At 41.4% G+C, this 20,725-nt stretch overlaps 1 protein-coding gene across 1 annotated transcript; it reads right to left on the bottom strand.

Moving 5' to 3' along the window:
• Nucleotides 1–14,831: 14,831 nt before the first annotated feature.
• On the bottom strand, nt 14,832–16,506 carry pou4f3 (POU class 4 homeobox 3). Its single transcript, XM_034206459.1, has 2 exons — nt 16,387–16,506; nt 14,832–15,914 (listed from the first exon to the last, which is right to left on the bottom strand). Exons 1-2 carry the CDS (start codon nt 16,504–16,506, stop codon nt 14,973–14,975), a joined length of 1,062 nt encoding a protein of 353 aa, XP_034062350.1. The 3' UTR covers nt 14,832–14,972.
• Between the last annotated feature and the right edge of the window lie 4,219 nt (nt 16,507–20,725).

Here is a 20,725-nt window from a genome sequence, read left to right as displayed (position 1 = left end):
GTTAACTTGCGCCCAGCAACTACTCCCACACCCAAGGCCCAGCCGCCAGTGGATCAGCCGAGTGCCTGAGTGTTTCATTTTTATTTTACTATAGTTCAATATTTAAGATAACATTTTAAATATGTTTTCAAAATGTCATTTTTACCAAAAATCTACAAAATATTAGGGGAAGAAATTTGAGATATTGAATGATTTATGTGACATGGTTTGTTTCTTGTAACACTGTTAAAACAAGTTGTTAATGATTTTTTTTTTTATGATGATGGCAATTGTTTATTTTTTAGAAGCGATCATTACAAAGAATGGTTTTTGAGTTATCTTGAAGGAAATGTTTATCGGCATCCTCAGGCACAGCTAAAACATTGGATTATTTATGACAGAGATCTCTATCAAATACACCTGCATATTTATTTTTCATTGTATTTAATCTAAATTAATAAGTGAATTATCTTTATTTGAATTATATATTTATTGTAGTATAACACAGTGTTTTCAATAGTTGTTTACAGAACAAATAAATGGTGTTGCCCATGATTGGAATGTGTGTATGGGAATGCTTTGTTCCGGTCGGCATGGTGATCTGTTCACAGCAAGAAGCTTTTTATCAGGTTTATATGTATCTTTTTCATAGCAACGATGCTATACTTTCTTTAGTCATTTAGTTAATCAAAGAACTTACTTAAGATATAGTTTAATCTGGATCTGAAGTACAATTTCAGTTATGTCTGTTTTTGTTTCTGCTGGGAACTTACTTATTATTTTAAATTATTAAATCTATTATATTTGCAACACAGCTATTCATAATAATAATAATAATAATAACCATAAGCTTTATTTGTAAAGTTTGCTTTACCAAGGCACACATCACAATTTAAAACACAACCAGAGTTTTACATGCAGCAAGAAACGAAACAAAAAACATGATATAACAGTTTAAAACTTTAAGAGACACAGCAGTACAAAGTATGATAATAAAAAGTAAACCACAATGAAATGGTGATCCCTCTCGGTAAAATAAAGGAAGACATAATCAATCAATTGGATAACATATAAATACACATTAAATAAATAAAATCCAAATAAGACATTTATAATATAAATGTAATAATGAATAAGATTAATTAAAGTCAAATGAAATTGAACACCAACTTAAAAGGGACATTTGCTAATAAAGTTACAAATACAAGTCAAAACCTATCAAATAAATAAAACAATATGAAAATAACCAAATATTAAAATAATAATAGTCAATTTAAAAGTGGGGCTAATTTGATTTTGACCTCATATTGATCTTGTGTTCTACAAGGTGATTCTCAAATATAGCAAAACATCTGTTTATTTAAACGGGGATCAGTCAAGTTGTTTATAACCAAAGCATTGCATAATTCAACAAGAAAAGTAGAACATATTGTAGAGCGCTGGCTTGTTCAACTTTTGATCATGAGCCTTCTGGTTTAATCACTTTTCTGTGTGATGTCGTATTCAGGAATTCTTTGTAGCGGGAAAAATAGTGTTATGGTATCTGGGGAATAGGGATACAGGCTAAATACATTGAGGCTGCCATGAAAGCATGAGTACACACACCAGGCAGAGTGTGAGGGTAGGAGGTCATGGCGCCCCCTGCTGGGTTAATCCTGCTATTGGTGGCAAATTGAAGCCTGTGTTCACCTGTATGGCAAGCCAATTTAGCTTTTGTTCATTTCTGGAGAATATCAACAAATTAATTCTTACTAGTAAGAACTAGTAAAAATACAAATTTCTGATAACAATAATTACATTTCAACTAGTCACAATGCCAATTCTTGATATCAGTAATACATGTTCAAACTACAACTAGTTCAAAATCCTTTTTTTTATATCAGGAATTAAATTCTAACTAGTTATAAATAAAAATGTAATTATAACTAGTATGAATTGATTTTTTTGATATCCTCCAGAAATGAATAAAAGCTAAATCGGCTTGCCATATTCTTGAACTTCTGGGATAACCTCCATTAAGAGGAAATTGTGCGGTCCAATCATTTTGCTTTAATGTTTTACTTTAGGGGTCCCAACAAAAACGTGATTTGGAAACCATGTTTGGAAGTAGACTTTTTAGAAGTTGAGGATCTTTCTCTTATGTTTGTATTGCATTGAAGTGTTGTATATGATTATACTTAAATAAGTAATTTGAGCATCCGTTAGCCGTAGCTTCCTAACTTCTCTTAAATACCTTGAACAATTAATAAATTGGCTTATTTAATAGCAACACATTACCATCTATGCATCACATATTTTAAACACATGGGATTTGTAAAAATGAACCTATATGGCAAAACATGTCTTGAACAAACTTATATTTTATTTAATTCATAGTGGATTATGCCAAGATGGCTATAAACAGTAAGCAAAAATAAAAAAATAAAGCAGTCAAATGAAACTTGAAATATGAATCAGCTGATCCTTTTCAATCGGACCAGGGGGAACCACACAATCAAAGTGTTATGTTATTAATGGCAAGGCAGAAACGTTTAGAAGTTCAAATGATTGCTCAAATATTAATGATTCAGCCCCCAAATAACTTCTTTAAGACCCTGTTTTTGTGGAGTGCACTCAACCAATGGGTGCGCCCCATGTGTGTGTAGAGTAGACACTGGCTGTGGTGAGCAGCTCTCTGAGAGGAACATCTTCACCACTATTTTCCCCCTTGCCTTGGACAATGTAGCCGTCAGTCAGTGACTTGATGCAATGTGAGAGCTGTGGGGGGGGGGGGGGGTTGGCTCTGGGTGCTGCCGGGGTCTCTGTGTGGCGCTCGCTGTGTGTCTGTGGGCTGCTGAACCGTGGCTCCCTCATTACTTAATAAAGAGAATCACTCTCTTTTCCAACAATGCTTTTTATAGAACTGTTGCAATATTTCCAATACTTTGAATAACCTTACCTTGCAAGCTTTAAGACTTCAGAGGACAAATAAACTAAGATGAGTTTAAAATGGCATAATGAGAATCTATTTGTGCCGACCACACTGCATTGAGTTTTATCTGTTGAATGATAAACAATGGCGGAACAAAGTGTAAGAAGCATTTTAATATAACAGAAAGTCAAAAGGAAGTTTAATTTAACAACAGTATAATATTAGGTAAAAATGCATCATGTTTTTTTTCTAAAAGATCTTACATTTGAGATCATGCAATACTTAAGTACAGTACCTATCGCCTGAATACATGTGTACATTGCCAGTGGTGATAAATGTAAGAACACAAAAATAGAATAGAATACCTTACATAGAACTAAATTGCTGAATTATTGTTTCCTTAAAAAAAACCTTACTCTTCCATTCATCTCTTTGATCAAATCATGTCATTTAGTAGCAAGTAGCAACCCCTGTACAATCTTTGCCGTTGCATTCTTGTAATTCATAACACATCAGTCATATATTTTGTTTAATATTAATAGAAGTTAAACCCGCTCAATCACTCTGGTTTTGTTGCTTTTTGAATCAAAAGATCAACTGCTCCCCTGTTTTTACATAACTCAAAGGAAGCTGTTTTGCCAGTGGTATCTTGTGGCCTCATTATAAGATAAAATAAGATTTGTTTTAGATTAATTTAGACCCGTTATCATGGCTTTTAATCCAAACCCCATGTGGGAATGTTGGAAAGTATGCAAATAAGCTTGAATCACCCTAAGGCAATATAACCTGACCTGCTATTCAACCATATCTCACCATCTTTGTTCTTCTACCTGATGTGATGGGATGCAGCAGGTATGATGTCAGGGATAGTCGATGCTTCAACCATTCACAACAAGAGGGGAAGCATCATAGACATAAATCTCTTAAGGTGTGTAAAAGGCCACGGCTGATGAGGATCATTATTTGTATTTACAGTGGCTTGATAAACATCCTCACGCTCTTTCTCTTGATCTGTACGCAGGCTGCCGTTGCTGCTTCTGTATTGTGTTCCTGTTCAATTAGCCTCGGGGCTGTCTTCATGGCCTGGGGCCAGTGGGAGCAGAGGGGGGGGGTGGGGCTGCGTCTGCTAAGGGACCTCCTTCAGGGGCCCCACTGTGGCCTGGCTTGGTTTTCATGTCTGTCTTCAGAGAGAGAGAGACACAGACAGACACACACACACACACACACACACACACACACACAGACACACACACACACACACACACACACACACACACAGAGAGAGACACACACAGAGAGACACACACACACACAGAGAGACACACACGCACACAGAGAGACACACACACACACAGAGAGAGACACACACACATAGAGACACATACACAGAGACACACACACAGAGAGACACACACACACAGAGAGAGACACACACACACACACACACACACACACACACACACACACACAGAGAGAGACACACACACACACACACAGAGAGAGACACACACACACAGAGAGACACATACACAGAGACACACACACAGAGAGACACACACACACACACACACAGAGACACACACACACAGAGACTCCCTCCCTCCCTCCGTGGGTATTTGGGTCTGAGGTGGCGGAGCATGTCAACGCTGAGCTGCTTCTCACATCCTTGTTTACATGTTTATCACCCGGAAGGCAATCAGAAAAACAGAATGTACACGGTACTATCAAAATATATGATTCCCCCAATTAAAAAATAAGCTACTTAATTGCTGATGAGCACTTTATTAGCATGAGGAATATTACAAAAAATGTCATCTTGGTCTAATATTACAAAAAGAAAACAGATTTCTGCAGTGATGTGTGTGCAGTATTAAATTGCCATTTAGACAAAATACGGAAATGATGTCTCCATCGACCACTGTGCTATTGTATTCTGATGCAGGCCTTATATTGTATTAATTTAATAATTTGTACTCATCTTCCACCATTTTTAAAGTTCCATCCATCCAACTTCTCCCGCTTATCCGCGGTCGGGTCGCGGGGGTAGCAGTTCCAGCAGAGAGCCCCAAACTTTCTTTTCCCTGGCCACATCAACCAGCTCTGACTGGGGGATCCAGCGAAGAGATATAATCCCTCCACCTGGTCCTAGGTCTACCCCTTGGTCTCTTCCCAGCTGGACGTGCCTGGAACACCTCCCTAGGGAGGCGCCCAGGTGGCATCCTAACTAGGTGCCCGAACCACCTCAACTGGCTCCTTTCGACGCGAAGGAGGAGCGGCTCAACTCCGAGTCCTTCCCGGATGACTGAACTTCTCCCCTTACCCTAAGGGAGACACCAGCCACCCTGCGGAGAAAACCCATCTCGGCCATTTGTATCCGCGATCTCGTTCTTTCGGTCATGACCCATCCTTCATGACCATAGGTGAGGGTAGGAACGAAAATGGCCCGGTAGACAGAGAGCTTTGCCTTCTGGCTCAGCTCCCTTTTCGTCACAACAGTGCGGTAAAGCGACTGCAGTACCGCTTCCGCTGCTCCGATTCTCCGGCCCATCTCACGCTCCATTGTTCCCTCACTCGAGAACAAGACCCCGAGATACTTGAACTCCTTCACTTGGGGTAAGGACTCATTCCCTACTTGGAGTGGACAGTCCATCGGTTTCCTGCTGAGAACCATGGCCTCAGATTTGGAGGTGCTGATCCTCATCCCAGCCGCTTCCCACTCGGTTGCGAACCGATCCAGTGAGTACTGAAGGTCGCAGACCAATGAAGCCATTAGAACCACATCATCTGCAAAAAGCAGTGGTGCAATCCTTAGTCCACCGAACTGCAGACCCCCTCCCCCACGACTACGCCTCGAAATCCGATCCATGTATATTACAAACAGGATTGGTGACAAAGCGCAGCCCTGGCAGAGGCCAACCCTCACCGGAAATGGGTCCGACTTACTGCCGAGGACCCGGACACAGCTCTCGCTTTGGGAGTACAGAGATTGGATGGCCCTGAGCAGAGGCCCCCTCACCCCATACTCCCGCAGCACCTCCCACAGTAACTCCCTGGGAACTCGGTCATACGCCTTCTCCAAGTCTACAAAACACATGTAGACCGGATAAGCATACTCCCAGGCCCCCTCCAGGATCCTTGCGAGAGTAAAAAGCTGATCCGTCGTTCCACGACCAGGACGGAATCCGCATTGTTCCTCCTCAATCTGAGGTTCGACAATCAGCCTGACCCTCCTTTCGAGTACCTTAGAGTAAACTTACCCGGGGAGGCTGAGTAGTGTGATGCCTCTGTAATTGGCACACACCCTCTGATCCCCCTTTTTAAAAAGGGGGACCACCACCCCGGTCTGCCACTCCTTCGGTACTGTTTCCGACTTCCATGCAACGTTGATGAGACGTGTCAACCATGACAGTCCCTCAACACCCAGAGCCTTCAGCATTTCTGGGCGGATCTCATCCACCCCCGGGGCTTTGCCACTGTGGAGTTGTTTGACGACCTCAGTGACCTCCCCCCGGGAGATTGGTGTTGATCCCCTGTCATACTCCAGCTCTGCCTCTAACATAGAGAGCGGAGTTGTCGGGTTCAGGAGTTCCTCAAAGTGTTCCTTCCAACGCCCTAACACTCCATCAGTTTAGGTCAACAACGTCCCATCCTTACTGTACACAGCTTGGATGGTTCCCTGCTTCCCCCTCCTGAGGTGTCGGACAGTTTTCCAGAACAACTTTGGTCCTTTTCCATGTCTTCTCCAAACTTCTCCCACACCCGCTGCTTTGCCTTGGCCACGAATGAGGCTGCTGCCCTTCGGGCCTTTCGATACCTTGCAACTGCCTCGGGAGTCCCCCGGGATAACAAATCCCTGAAGGCCTCCTTCTTCAGTCGGACGGCTTCCCTGACCACCGGTGTCCACCAGGAGGTTCGAGCGTTACCGCCCCTTGAGGCACCTAGGACCTTGAGCTCCCCGCCGCGGCTTCGGCAATAGAGGCTTTGAACACCGACCACTCTGGTTCAATGTCCCCAACCTCCACAGGAATGCCCGAAAAGCTCCGCCGGAGGTGTGAGTTGAAGGCCTCCTGAACTTGGGCCTCCTCCAGACGTTCCCAGTTCACCCGAACTACGCGTTTGGGCTTACCAGGTCTATCCAGAGGCTTCCCCCGCCACTCGACCCAATTCACCACCAGATGGTGATCAGTTGACAACTCCGCCCCTCTCTTTACCCGAGTGTTCAAAACATACGGCCTCAGGTCCGATGATACGATAACAAAATCGATCATGGACCTTCTGCCTAGGGTGCTCTGGTACCACGTACAGTTATGAGCATCCTTATGTTCGAACATGGTGTTTGTTATGGCCAATCCATAGCACAGAAGTCCAGTAACAAACCACCACTCCGGTTCAGATCAGGGGGGCCGTTCCTCCCAATCACGCTCCTCTAAGTGTCTCCATCATTGCCCACATGTGCGTTGAAGTCTCCCAGCAAGATTAAAGAGTCCCCTTCAGGAGCCCCATACAGGACTCTTTCCAGGGTCTCCAAGAAGGCCGTATACTCCGAACTGCTGTTGGGTGCATACGCACACACAACAGTCAGAGTTTTCCCCCCCCATAACCCGCAGGCGTAGGGAGGCGACCCTCTCGTCCACTGGGGTAAACTCCAACAACGAAGCACCCAACCGGGGACTTGTGAGTATCCCCACACCCACCCGGCGCCTCACACCTTGAGCAACTCCGGAGAAGAATAGAGTCCAACCCCTATCCAGAAGTAAGGTTCCAGAGCCGACGCTGTTTTTTTTTAAAGTTGTTAACATGTATTTCCTGCATTTCACAAAGGAGAAAGCTATCAGCCTATATTGCATTTCCTTTTTGTAAATGAAACAAGTGCATCCCAGCAACTTGTTAAATAAAACTAGAGAATGCAATTCCTGAAGAAATTGCTAGTGGGAATGCTTTATGCTGAAAAGCTGACACTAAACTGCTATGCTGAAATGTAATGTGTAAGAAGAAAGTGAATCATTTAGATTGAAATGATACATTAATGTGTGATGAGAGAAGAAAATAAAGTAAAAAGGCTTGGAAAAGCAGCAGAATATTTGAACTGCAAACTTTTGAACTAACTTGATGGCGAATGATCTGTCGCACACATGTGAAGTTTGTGCACTTTTTGCACATTTTCATAGGAGTTATAGCGACATCGTCTTTCATGGAAACGGCATATGATGAAACCCCGTAATTGACGTAGAGCTGTTGAGGGCTGGACCGTTAACCATTATCTGAAGTGTGGTGCTGTTTTGACCCTTTTCATAGGCGTTACGACAACATTGTATTTTATGGCGAGGGAAACGGCATATGGTGAGATGTCAGATTTGTAGAGCTGTTGAGGCATGGAGAGGTGATATACAGGTGAAGATTGTGGGACGACCGGACCGTGTCCATTGGAGCTACAGCGACATCATGTTTTATGGCGAGGGATGCGTTTCCATGGCAACGGCCTATGGTGAGATCTCAGATTTGGCGTAAAGCTGTTGAGGCATGGACCGGTGATATACAAGCAAAGTTTTTAGGGGACGATCGGACCGTGTCCATTGGAGTTACAGAGACATCGTGTTTTATGGCGAGGGATGGAAACGGCATATGATGATGACGCCCCATAATTGACGTTGAGCTGTTGAGGGCAGGACCATTAACCATTATCTGAAGTCTGCTGCTCTGAGCATGTCAGTTGGAGTGATGACATCATCGTGTTCCATGACACAGGTGTTTATATTTGAGCTAACGAGGTGTGCAGAGATCACAGGTTTCCATTGTTCTGAATGATAGATAAACCTCTTACATGTGAACGTTTTGTTGAAGAACCGTAACAGATATCTGTGAAATTTCAAAACGTGAAGCATGTCAAGGAAATTGAGCATCTGAAGTGTACTTTTTGTGTACTTTCGGGTTAATAATGTGGCCTTTTTGGCAGATGAACTAAAGGTGTGCGGCTGCTGTGGTGGGGAAAGATGAGGCTGAATTTACAATGGGGTTTAATGGAGACATGTTGAAAGTTGTTGTCACTTCATGCCCTCAAGAGGCATTTTGTTTAATAATTTTGCTTAATTTTTTTTTATTTTTCAAGCTACGAGATGTTTTCCTACGTTTCTCATGAACAATGATGTCTCAGGAATGTAGGGTTTGGGAATTATGGCAGGTTTAAAAGAAAATATGCAAAATTAAATCTGTCCTCCACTCTGTGACATCACGCACTCTAAAATCTGAAGAAGGCCTCTTTACCAAGGTCTGAACAATGTTTAATATCTCTAAAAGTACGAATCAGATTTAAAAGTTGTGTTACACGAATAATGTCAGAAGGATGTGTAACATTTTAAAGTTGGAATGAAGTTTCTGAGTGAAAGTATGAAGGAGCAGTTAGCAGTTGAAGTTGCATGAAGATTGCTCAAGTCTGAAGAGTTTCTCCATTGACTTCCATGTTAAACATTTGATGAATTATGGGATGTATCTCTGGAATTATGAAAGTTATGAATAAGAAAAGTAATAGCCATCGATTCCCGACCGAGCTGAACGTCCTCCGGGTGCTCCTGCTGTCACAGAAGTTTAGTGTTAGACTGTTCGGGCCGACAGGGACGCACTCACCTTGACATGATCACCTTAGAAATGAAGAGAACCAAATCCAGACGGTCACAATGACAGACATGTCGGCCATTAGGGATTTAGTTTTCCTTGCTTTATTTCTTTTCTAAACTCCATTCACATGCAATTTATCTCTGGCTTCCCTTTCTTTTACCCATCTAACTCCTTCCATTCCTTCTTCAGTTCATGTTTTATTAATGTCTTTCAAGTATCCTCCCTTTATTAAGTTCTTATTTTATTGTCTGTATTCCCTTCTGTCTCTCGTGTTTCCCTTCTTTTTATTGTCTTTGTATTTCTTCCCTCTTCAACTTCAACTCATACCTCCCTCGAACAATTCTTTCCCTTCTTTTTTCACTGCTCTCATCTTTCCATTCCCTCCGTCTCTCTTCACTACAGCAACATTTTCTTGGAGAGGATTATTGTGTTCAGCAGACTGTTAGGGTGATTATATGTTCATATACTCGTGTGCAGACCTCCATAAGACCAGCTAAGTGCTTTGTAGAAAAAGAAATCACGCCACAGTGAGTTATTTCTGGCTGAGTTCATCTTATTTCTCTGGGCACTTTGATAATGGAGAGCACTTGAATAATGAATGGGGTGTATAATACTGTTCTTCGGGCCGCTGAATGAATTAAGCAAGTGCCTATAAGTGAGTTTCTCTGAGTGTCTCTAATATAGCACCCTGTTCCCACACTTCGTCCATTGCATTCAATGCTCCCATTTTGTTTTTTTGAAAGTGGAACTAAAATATACACTTAATGTTATTAATGTATGCTGAAATATTGAGTTGTCTCATTTATTATCTAGGCTAAAAGAAGGATCTCCCTCTTCGTGCTGTCATCTTTTCATGTGTGCACGTCACTTTAGTCAAATGCAGGGTTAGTATGTTGACCTCACTGTTTCTCTGTCACAGAAGTGCACTGCTCTCTCTCCACAGTTGATGCTTTATGAAACTTCAGATCTGATGACCTTGTGCAAAAATAATTAAGTTCATTTTTAGAAATTAGTGAAGAAAAGTCTCCAAATGATTCCTATTGTTGAATTACTTTGTCATCAATTTAATTTGAGCTGTGGCACTATTTTATTTACTTATTCTTTTTCCCATTACATTTTGATAATGTATTATTATTAATTAATTATTTAATTGTTTAAGGCTGTGAACAAAAGTTTAAAAAAATGCAGCTCACAAAAACGTCCTTAAAGTCTAACTTCCAGTCTTCAAATGTCTAAAATATGCATTTACAGTACGTGACGGAGGAGAAAGCAGGAATATCTTTGAATTTAATATAAATGTGGCTGATACTAAATACTTAAGAAGTACAAACGTTCCTATATGTTTGTTAGTTCAATCTGCATTGTATTTTATGTGCTTGTTATAGGTTTTAAATATCTGCAAAGTCATAAGTAAAAAACGGAGTGCCCCCTTAAAATGTTTTACAGTAGAAATATAAAGTAGCACATATTAAAATAGGCTACCTCACTGTACTCAAGTGTAATTGGTTATCTCCCCCGCTCATTAACAGCCTCAATACGCATTCTGTTTTCTATTATCTGAACACTCTTACTGTGCATTCACATGCCGCAGGGTAGAGAAGGGAACAGGAGCTACAGATGGACAGCATCCCCTGCTATACCTTTTTAAAAGACATCCATCACCTTGTCCTCAAGTTTCCAGAGAGTAACACAGTGTGTGTGTGTGTGTGTGTGTGTGTGTGTGTGTGTGTGTGTGTGTGTGTGTGTGTGTGTGTGTGTGTGTGTGTGTGTGTGTGTGTGTGTGTGTGTGTGTGTATGTGTGTGTGTGTGTGTGTGTGTGTGTGCGTGCGTGCGTGCGTGTGTGTGTGTGTGTGTGTGTGTGTGTGTGTGTGTGTGTGTGTGTGTGTGTGTGTGTGTGTGTGTCCATCCATGCATGCTTGTGCTTCAGGTATGCAGCAGACTTCAGCCGCAGGTCGGCCCAGAGCTGGTTTGGCGTGTGATGATAATAGGAGGTGACTAATAGAGAGCGCAGAGGTAGCTGTCTCCCTTTGCTCTGGTCACATTCTCATGTGTTGCTACTGGCAGTGGATGAATTATTGAGTTTGGGGTGTCTTGGCTCTCGCCCCCCTACCCCCTCTTCACATTCCCTCACTCTGCTCCCAAGGATGACAGCCATCCTGTCTGTGTGTGTGTGTGTGTGTGTGTGTGTCTGTGTGCTTGTGTGTGCGTGTCTAAGATTGTATATGTATGTGTGTGTGCATTCTTGAGCATTTAAACATAACTTTCATCCTCATTCTGTCAAAAAAGGTATTTCTTGCATGAAAACATATCAAGCAAACTCTCTCTCCCCCCTCACTCTGTCTCTCCCTCTCTCTCTTGTTTTATAATATATTGTTTGTTTGATATCCCTTTTTAATTCCCACTCTTGGAAAACACAGTGGTGGAAAGTAACAAAGTACATTTACTCAAGTACCATAAGTGCTATTTTGACATACAGTATTACAGTAAGTGCACTTCTCTTGAGTATTTCCATTGTATGCTATACTTGTTTAACTTCTACTCCACTACATTTTAGAAGCAAATATTTACTAGATGTATTTAACACTCGTTACTATCTATTTTATACATGCAGTTCTGCACAACCAATGTACAAAAATACCAACCCAGTATTTGAAAAAGTATTACTCCACTAGAAGATCTACAACATTTAAACGCCCTGCATGACATGTAAATGTTAGTGATAAAAACAGGATAATATAATATTACATACAAATATTACATTGTAAAAGGAGCCAATGTGCATATTCAGTCGCTACTTTTACTTTTGATAATGTAGGTACATTTAGCTGGTATTACTTTTATACTTTTGCATTTTACTTAGTATTATTGGAGTATTTTAAGACCGTATTTATACGTTTACTTAAGAGAACTTCTCCCACCTCTGCTCAAACAGTCTTTCTTTAATTATCTTGTTGTTTTGATGAATTAACTTGCTTAAGGTTTAATTCCAAACGTTTTTTTCCATTAAGCATTTTTGCACAAATTGGAGCACACCTCCATTATTGCATGAGAAAATGTAATATACCTTTCAGCTGCTGCTGAATAATTCAGCTGCCCTCAGTCCCCACATGCCGCTGACGAGCCTTCAGCTCAGTTTACCACGGAGCAGCCTACGTTATGATATCAATCTGGGTATTACAAAGATCAATTATTTACACGGCGACGCTCTTACTTTAACCTTTACATTTACGTCAGAAACACACGAGAATGTGGGTTTTCTCTAGGCCTAATTATTATCATTCTTAGATGGTTTGAGAATTTGTAGCCAAAAAATCGTCGGAAACATGCTTAATATTTTCCAAAAAATAGGCCGGTTTAGGAAAGAGCATCTATGACAACAATTAACATGTGCATTCTCCTTTTAAAAAATGGTGTTTAACACCATAAATTACAGACAGAGAATAATCAGCTCCTAACATCAAAGAGAATATTAATATTAGCCACAATCGTTTCCGCGCAATAACGAGGGAAGGGTCCTCGGGCTGTGAAAATCCGCCGACAGTCTCCCTGGGAAAATCACACAACCACAGGCCATGTTGGCGGAGAGAGGATCCGGTTGACGCTTTTAATTATGATGATGGGGATTATTATTAGAATATTGATATAATTATTATTTTTTAAATGTTTTTTTAATAGGAGAAAACCTTTTTTTTAGCCGCAGATAATAAATCAGGAGTACAATTAATTCAAGCAAATTGAATTAAATCGGCCGAATAAATTGAATAAATACGCTGTAAAATATGTTAAATAAAGTGTTGCATTTTGGCCTAGGCCTACTTTTAATCGAAAAATAACATTAAAAATATAGCTTTGCTGGCCTGTGTATATGGATAGTAAAACATAATTTTGCTTCTTATCCTATCATCCCAAGTAAAACTGAGAACAATTGAACATAAAGTGGAAAATACTTACTTAGTCGAACGCGTAAAGAGGCTAATTCCGTGTTTCCTCGGCCAACCTGTTGTGGAGCCACTTTGTGTCTCCCTAGAGTTCCCAGTCAGACTTCTACTAACAACTCCTCCACATTACTTCGCTGTATACCAATATATAATTAATATTGCATGTCATTACTTAATAATTTCGAGCCCCATGCACGACATAACCCGGTGACACGAGGGCATCCATAATTAACAGCGCACTAATCAAAGGAGGCCATTAGCAGCGCGAAGAGACGCACATTTCCTGCTCCGCGGTGTGAAAACTACTGTGAAAATAGAGCCGCTAAATTTTTATGTGTTGCTTATATCATGTACGACAATACATATTTAATCCCAGCAGAGGTTAAGGGAGTCATAAATAAAACAGCCCTTCGAGCTCCCACAAAACAAACCAAGATTGTATCGGATGTTAAAACCAAGTTTGTTACTCCATAATCTCTTTAAATAATCTCGTTTAAAAATTCAAATGTCGTATACAAAAAGAAAAAATCGCTTCCCTTTTTATTTATTTTTTACAAAATAACCAATAATTTATTAAGTTTAAACTTCACACATTTTTTTTCAAGTGAAATCAAGAGTGAGGAAAAATGAAATGGGTGATACTGTATATATCTGCTACATAAATAACATATAGCTCACCTGTAATGTTCAAAAACATGTTCACATCAAAATACTAAAATATAGCAGCAGCCAAAGCCACACGGAGGTGCCTCGTATGACAGTGTCATTTCAATTTCTAAATAATTGAAGATAAACAGACAGTGTGTGAAATTACATTACTGTAATGATTCATATGTGTTCGTATATGACAATCAAACAGTTCACAAACAGAGATTTGTTTGCAAAATAAAATTCGTGGTGTTAAAAGGGTGAATTTTTTGAAAACCTTAATCATTAAACTCACATTAGTATGAATTCGTAGATAAAATAAAAATAATTGAGAACACAGTTAGATATGATATGATGACACATATATATGATGGTGTACTATTGCACTTGTGAGCCCGTGATGTTGAGAATAAACTCAACTAACATTACAAAAAAATCCATTATTTTTTAACGAAATAAACATATCTTTCTCTTTTTCTAAATTGTCCCTTTAACACTGCTGACAGTTTATCAGCCCATACATGTACAATGCCTATACACTCGATCCCATGGTCTAAAAAAGTGAGTTAATATCCCTGAATGTGACAAACTGTCAGGGTGTATTTGCTGAAAGTTCATATTCAGTGTGTGCAAGATATACATGATCAACAACATCAAAATCACCCTCCTCACAGATCTACACATTTATGATTCCCATATCAAAATCGAACAAAAGTGCAACAACGAAGAGTGGGTGACACGGAAAGAAAAAAAAGTCTTTTTTGGAAATAATCCGATGAGACGTGAGGAGCTGTTGATAATTCCCTGTTAGTGAGGCTACTTAGGCTATTATTAATCACTCGATCAAAAATGTAGTAGGCTATTTTATTCATGATGTGTGAGACTCAGTGCACCGCAGAGTATTTCATTCGTTTCTGTTTTTGCCGCTGGTTGCAAAACCACACTCGAACCACATTCTTTTTCAGGTCCAGTTTCTCAGCGATCGCTGCAATTTTTTCCGAGGAGGGCCGAGGCTGGATGGCAAAGTAAGCCTCCAACGAGCGCTTCTCCGGCGCCGCGATGGAGGTGCGCTTTCTTTTCCTCTCGTTCCCATTGAAAAGGTCCGGCTTGTTGCTTTTCTCCCGGTACGCAGCCTCTGCTTCCTCCAACCAAGCTTGGAGAACTGGCTTGAGCGCGATCATGTTGTTGTGTGACAAAGTGAGGGACTCGAACCTGCAGATGGTGCTCTGGCTCAGTGACCCAACTCCGGGGATCTTCAGGTTGGCCAGCGCTGACCCCACGTCCGCCTGGGTCACTCCGAGTTTGATCCTCCTCTGCTTGAACCGCTCGGCGAAGGCTTCCAGCTCCCGGGGATCCGACTCCACGTCGTTGATGCACGCCATGCCTCCGTGCACTGACAGCGAGTGGGGGTGCGCCATGTTGGCCATCGCCTGGTGCAGCTGCCCCATGGTCTGCAGGTGGTGGTGGGGGTGCTGGTGGTGGTGCGCCGACGCGGTCATCCCGGAAGGCTCCGGAGCACCCATCCCGGTCACGGCCAGGCTGGAGGAGAGGTGATCCAGGAGGTCCCCGGCCTCCAGGCTCTGTCCGAGGTGGTGGTGATGGAGGTGGTGGTGTGAGGCGATGGTGGAGGGGACGTGGGAGATGGGCCCGGTGGTGGAGGAAGAAGAGGAGGCTGAGGTGCAGGGGACACTGCTCATGGTATGGTAAGTCACGTCTGGTTTGAACGGATGACTCTTGCCGTGAGAGATAATGCTGTCAGCAGCCGCCAGAGCCTCTGCCCGTGCCAGCAGGCTCTCATCAAAGCCTCCGAATATATTGCCCTGCAGCTGCAAGCAAGAGTGCGCATACTGGAGTCAGTGGGGAATTGTGTCAGGCAGCTCTCAGAATCTCAAAAACATTTTTCCAAAGGCAAGCAGCAAGCGCCGAGGAGAGGGGAGAACTCTCTTCAAAGCACAGGTCATAAAAATTAATATGAAAGCAAGAGCATTGCTTGAAAAGACATGTGGATGAGAGAGGGGGGGAGGAGGGTTTTTTTTGGAGAGGGGGGGGGGGACAGAGGGGGTGAGAGAGAGAGAGAGAGAGAGAGAGAGAGAGAGAGAGAGAGATAGAGAGAGAGAGCTCTCTCTCTCTCTCTCTCTCTCTCTCTCTCTCTCTCTCTCTCTCTCTCTCTCGCTCTCTCTCTCTCTCCCCTCTCCTTCTAACACTCCTTCCATCAACTTTACCGACATTTCCACTGTTGAATTTCCCCCTCCTCTCCCATACTCTCCACAGCTATATTCTCCCCCGACCTGAACGTACCTGCGGGGCGGGCAGACAGACTCTGCGCATGCCCTCCGAGCCTGAGTGCAGGCCGGGATACTTGGGCTCGTGCAGGGCCGGGTGCATGGAGAAATGCTGCTTTCCGTTCATGGTCATCATCCTCCTCCCTGCAAGCACCTCTCGAGCAGTGTGGCCCCTGACATGAACGCCGGGTGATTGGACGGCTGCAGAGCTCCTCTTGCTCTCCTTCACTAGACTGAGCTGTTAACATCGACAGCGCCTCCCGGCATCCCTCGCTCCCCCCTTGCTCCCCCTCCTCTTCTTTCAGCCTCCCTCCTCCTCCTCCTCCTTCCCTCCGACCTGCTCAACTTACAAGTTGAACAATGTTGGCCTCTGTGCGCAAGCGTCAAGTACAAATAATCATGAATAATATTGCTATTAAACGTTGTTTATTGATGAGATCGTTGTTGTGAATTTATATTATATTTTAGAAAGTTTTACTGATATTCAAATTGAAGTTTTTTTTGTTTGTTTCAGCACCATGGACAGCACAGCTGAGGTTAGTGCAGCAGGTTGCTCCAGCGCTGTCCATGCTACTCACTGTCAGTGGTATAAACTGAATAGATTTACTCAAGTAGCCTACTGTACTTAATGTTGACAGACTTGTACTTTACTTGAGTATTTCAATGTTTTCTACTTTGTACCCCACTACAGTTCAGAGGTAAATAGTGTACTTTTACTACACGTATATATTATATTAAGTTGCTTTGAAGATTTGGATTAATAATGTAAAATATAAAAAACACTCAAATATCCTTTAAGTTACACCTGGAGTAACATTCACAAGCAACCCTGCAGTAATTACAAAGTAATTAAAATGAGTTAAACACATTAATACATATATAATTATAATCAAAACACATTATACATATGATTAGAAAATTGACCAATCTGCATAATGAGTACTTTTAATTTTGGTACTTTAAGTACATGTTGTTGCTAATACTTTTATTTCAGTATCATTTTGAATACTGTACTTCTACTTTTGCTTAAGTACAAGATCTGAGTACTTCTCCGAACTCTGCTTACTGTGTAGATGTAATAATATGTTAAAAGGATGGATAAAGGTTATATTTTGTACTACATATACTTCACGTTTAGTCTAAGACCTGCAGGTTTCTGACCAGTTGACCCGAGGGCCTTGGCCTGCTCTCCTCACGCTCAACCTCGGGGCTTCTTCAGCCTTCTCACGTGGCTTCAAACCCAGGAAGCCGGGGTGCACGGGCCGAAAGAGGAGCCAGGCGTGCGGAGGCGGACCGATGACACTGTGGGTCCATCCGATCCTGCCAGCCGGCTCTCTGGTTCCCCAGACTCTGAATAATTTAGCTGCGTGGTGGCAGGCATCCATTACCACGCTGGCATGTTCTTATTCATTACACAGATTAAAACAGCCGAGGATTTTTTCTCACGATGCAAACCTGTTGCAGGCTGAGGAGCCAAAGGGTTAGAGCCGTAGGGAAGAGAAAGATACCTTTTTTTTATATTTTAGTGCTGTGTGTGGCTGCAGATACCCTGAAGATGTTCAACAAGAGGATTGAACATATTCATTGATACCATTTATTAATATTTAGTAGATTAGTAGAATATGCAATAGAATAGTGGGCAAACATAAAAAAGTCACATGCATAAAACATGTAAGAGAGTGTGCCATGCATCACATTGAATTGATAAGACGTTAACCTGAAAAAAGCCTGAATCCCTTTTCTCACCCTCGCATCACCCTTAAGCTTGTTATAAAGCCGGGACCATTCATAATTTAGTGTCCAGTGTTTACAGCGCTGTCATCTCTGTGCCTTTTCACATTCTGAAGATTGCATCTATCATGTTTTATGAAGAGTGTTGTGATGTTTAGGCCAAATGTGACAGTGGCTCTTTTCTTCTCACCCCCCATCAAGCCTGAATACACGCCACCAGATGCCTAACTGTGCCAGCATGCATTTTCTTTCCCCCACTATGGTGAGAAGTTTCAGTACACTGCAGCTGGCCACCATTCAAAAACGCTGTGTTCCTTATAACAAATGTCTGCCCAAATTTAAACATTAAAAACATTTTGTATCAATATATTGCAAACCCTAACTGTATTTGTTCGATTACATGAGAGATACTGAGTATGCTAATGTTCATAAAACTAAAGAGTTTCTAATAAGTATCTCATAACTTGATTTACTAAGGCATTAAAGGCCTGACAGGTGCTGTTTTGTAAAACGTTGTGTAATCTTGTCATGTTATATTTAGAAAAAAAGTTGAATGATTCTATAATAATATGTTAGAAAAAAAATCCTCTTTTTATACATTTCATTTTTGATTAAAGAAATTGACTTCTTTAGTGACACATTTCACCGGTGCTGGTTCCTTCACAGCATGTCAGCGGGCCGCGGAAGGATCTGACTGGAGCAGAGCGTCACTCAGGCCCCAGTTTGGAATCCCTCCCCCCGGGGAGAGCGGAAAGCAACTGCAAACTGAACAGACCCTGAGTGTTTCTCCTTTAGTCCTAAAGTGAAAAAAACGCTCTTTCATTATTCAGGGATCTTTCAATAGTGGCTTGCTGCGGTAATTAAACGTAAGTGTCATAGAGGTCGGACGCTGTACTGTGACGTGTGGGATTTGTTTGGGGGCGTGATGTGGTCAAAGAGCGTCTGTTTAATTGGAAATAACGGGCTGCAGTGCAGGATTTCGTGTAATTATGGTGATTTAAATCACCACTGCAAGTCGCATTGTCCGTGCTCAGATAAAACAAAAGTTTGTGCCAATATTTTTTTCTTAAGAAAAATGAAACGAAAGCTATTGAACTATATTAACAGTTCAGTTATCCATACGCAATGTGTCTCGTGTGCAACAAAAATAAATCATGATTAAACCTACTGCAGGAGTTTTAAATAATCTGGTGGATTAGGACAGTGTGGGTTTGCATTGACGAATGAACATCTTGAGTTTTCTGTCGTTGCACCTGATAGGGCGGGACTAATGAGACCTTTATTCTCCTATTGGTAGATGACGATTGAGACCTCATACATTCCCATTAAAGCTCTGGCCACCCCTTCAGCCTAGGCAGAAGCCTTGTCAGTCAAAACAGAAGAACACACCTATGTGGGTGTCATTTTAAAATAAATTAAAACAGGCTAATTGTATCTGAAGTCATGGTATGACCACAATAAGATCTCCTATTCTAGAAAATTAGATATTAATGCTTTGTTCTATATCCAAGGACACTTTCGCACTGAGTGGTTTATACCAAGTGTGTCTATCATGTGTAATTCCTAACGTCTGCAAATAATGATATGAACACAAACATATAAGATGACGTAACAATGAATGAGTCCACACAAGAGTTTAAGATAATATTTTCTGGAATGCTTTTGCTTGCACTTTTTTTCGCTCCATTTTTTTCTTTTTAAATCTCCAACTTTTTTTTCTTCCTATGTCCAATTCAAATTGTATTTTTTCTTTTTTTGTATCATCTTCCAAGCACCCCATTCCTCCATCTTTATTGGCAAAAGCAAACATGCTAGTAAATTAGAAATAATTTTTTTTACAAACAAAATACATGAAGAAAATACATCCACATCCTGCAAATATAAACAGTAACAAATCCAAAACTATTATCCAATAAACATTTTACATTTTTTACACACCATTGTGATAGTAGCATACAGAAGATATTACAAAAAGTGGGAGAGAGACTTTTGTCTGAATCCTCACTCCACTAGTGTAGGTTTGTCCTATTCAACTGCCAGTGACTTCAATAAAAACAAATCACAAGCAAATCATATTAAGTGCCAAAGAGAGGAGCTTTAGCTTTAGCTCGAATGGGACAACCGAGGTCACTGGCAGGAGTTTTTTGGGTTGTCAGTCAACGGAGAGATATGCAAATCAAACAAAGAGCGCTACCAACATAGGTGGGAGGAAATCCTAATGTGTTTCCAACAGTTCTGAACCGCAAGTTAATGATAGGGAACAAAGGAGAAATTCTGTTACCGACTGTATTCCAATGCAGGCAGAAATCAGCATGTGTATTTACATCCAGATTTCTATATACATGCAGATCTCCACCTGCATGTCTGTGTAAAGCACACTGCTTCAGTGAACACATCATTTACTTTGGTGCTCCCCTCCGACTGCTCGTCAGTTGGATATGATCAGTTTATGAGAGTTATGATATGCATACCCATCAAACAATACTTCATTAGGCTGCATGTAAACATAGTTGTGTCTCAGGGAAGCACCAAAAGTAAAAATGTCTCAAGTATGAATCTAAAAAAAAGTTTGGTCTAGCATTGAGCATATTTCCAAATCAACTAAGATGAATTTGATTCCTCCA

The sequence above is a fragment of the Gymnodraco acuticeps genome, unplaced genomic scaffold, assembly GCF_902827175.1.
Source record: "Gymnodraco acuticeps unplaced genomic scaffold, fGymAcu1.1, whole genome shotgun sequence".
In the NCBI taxonomy this organism is placed as follows: Eukaryota; Metazoa; Chordata; class Actinopteri; order Perciformes; family Bathydraconidae; genus Gymnodraco; species Gymnodraco acuticeps.
This window is presented reverse-complemented; position numbering and strand designations above follow the sequence as displayed.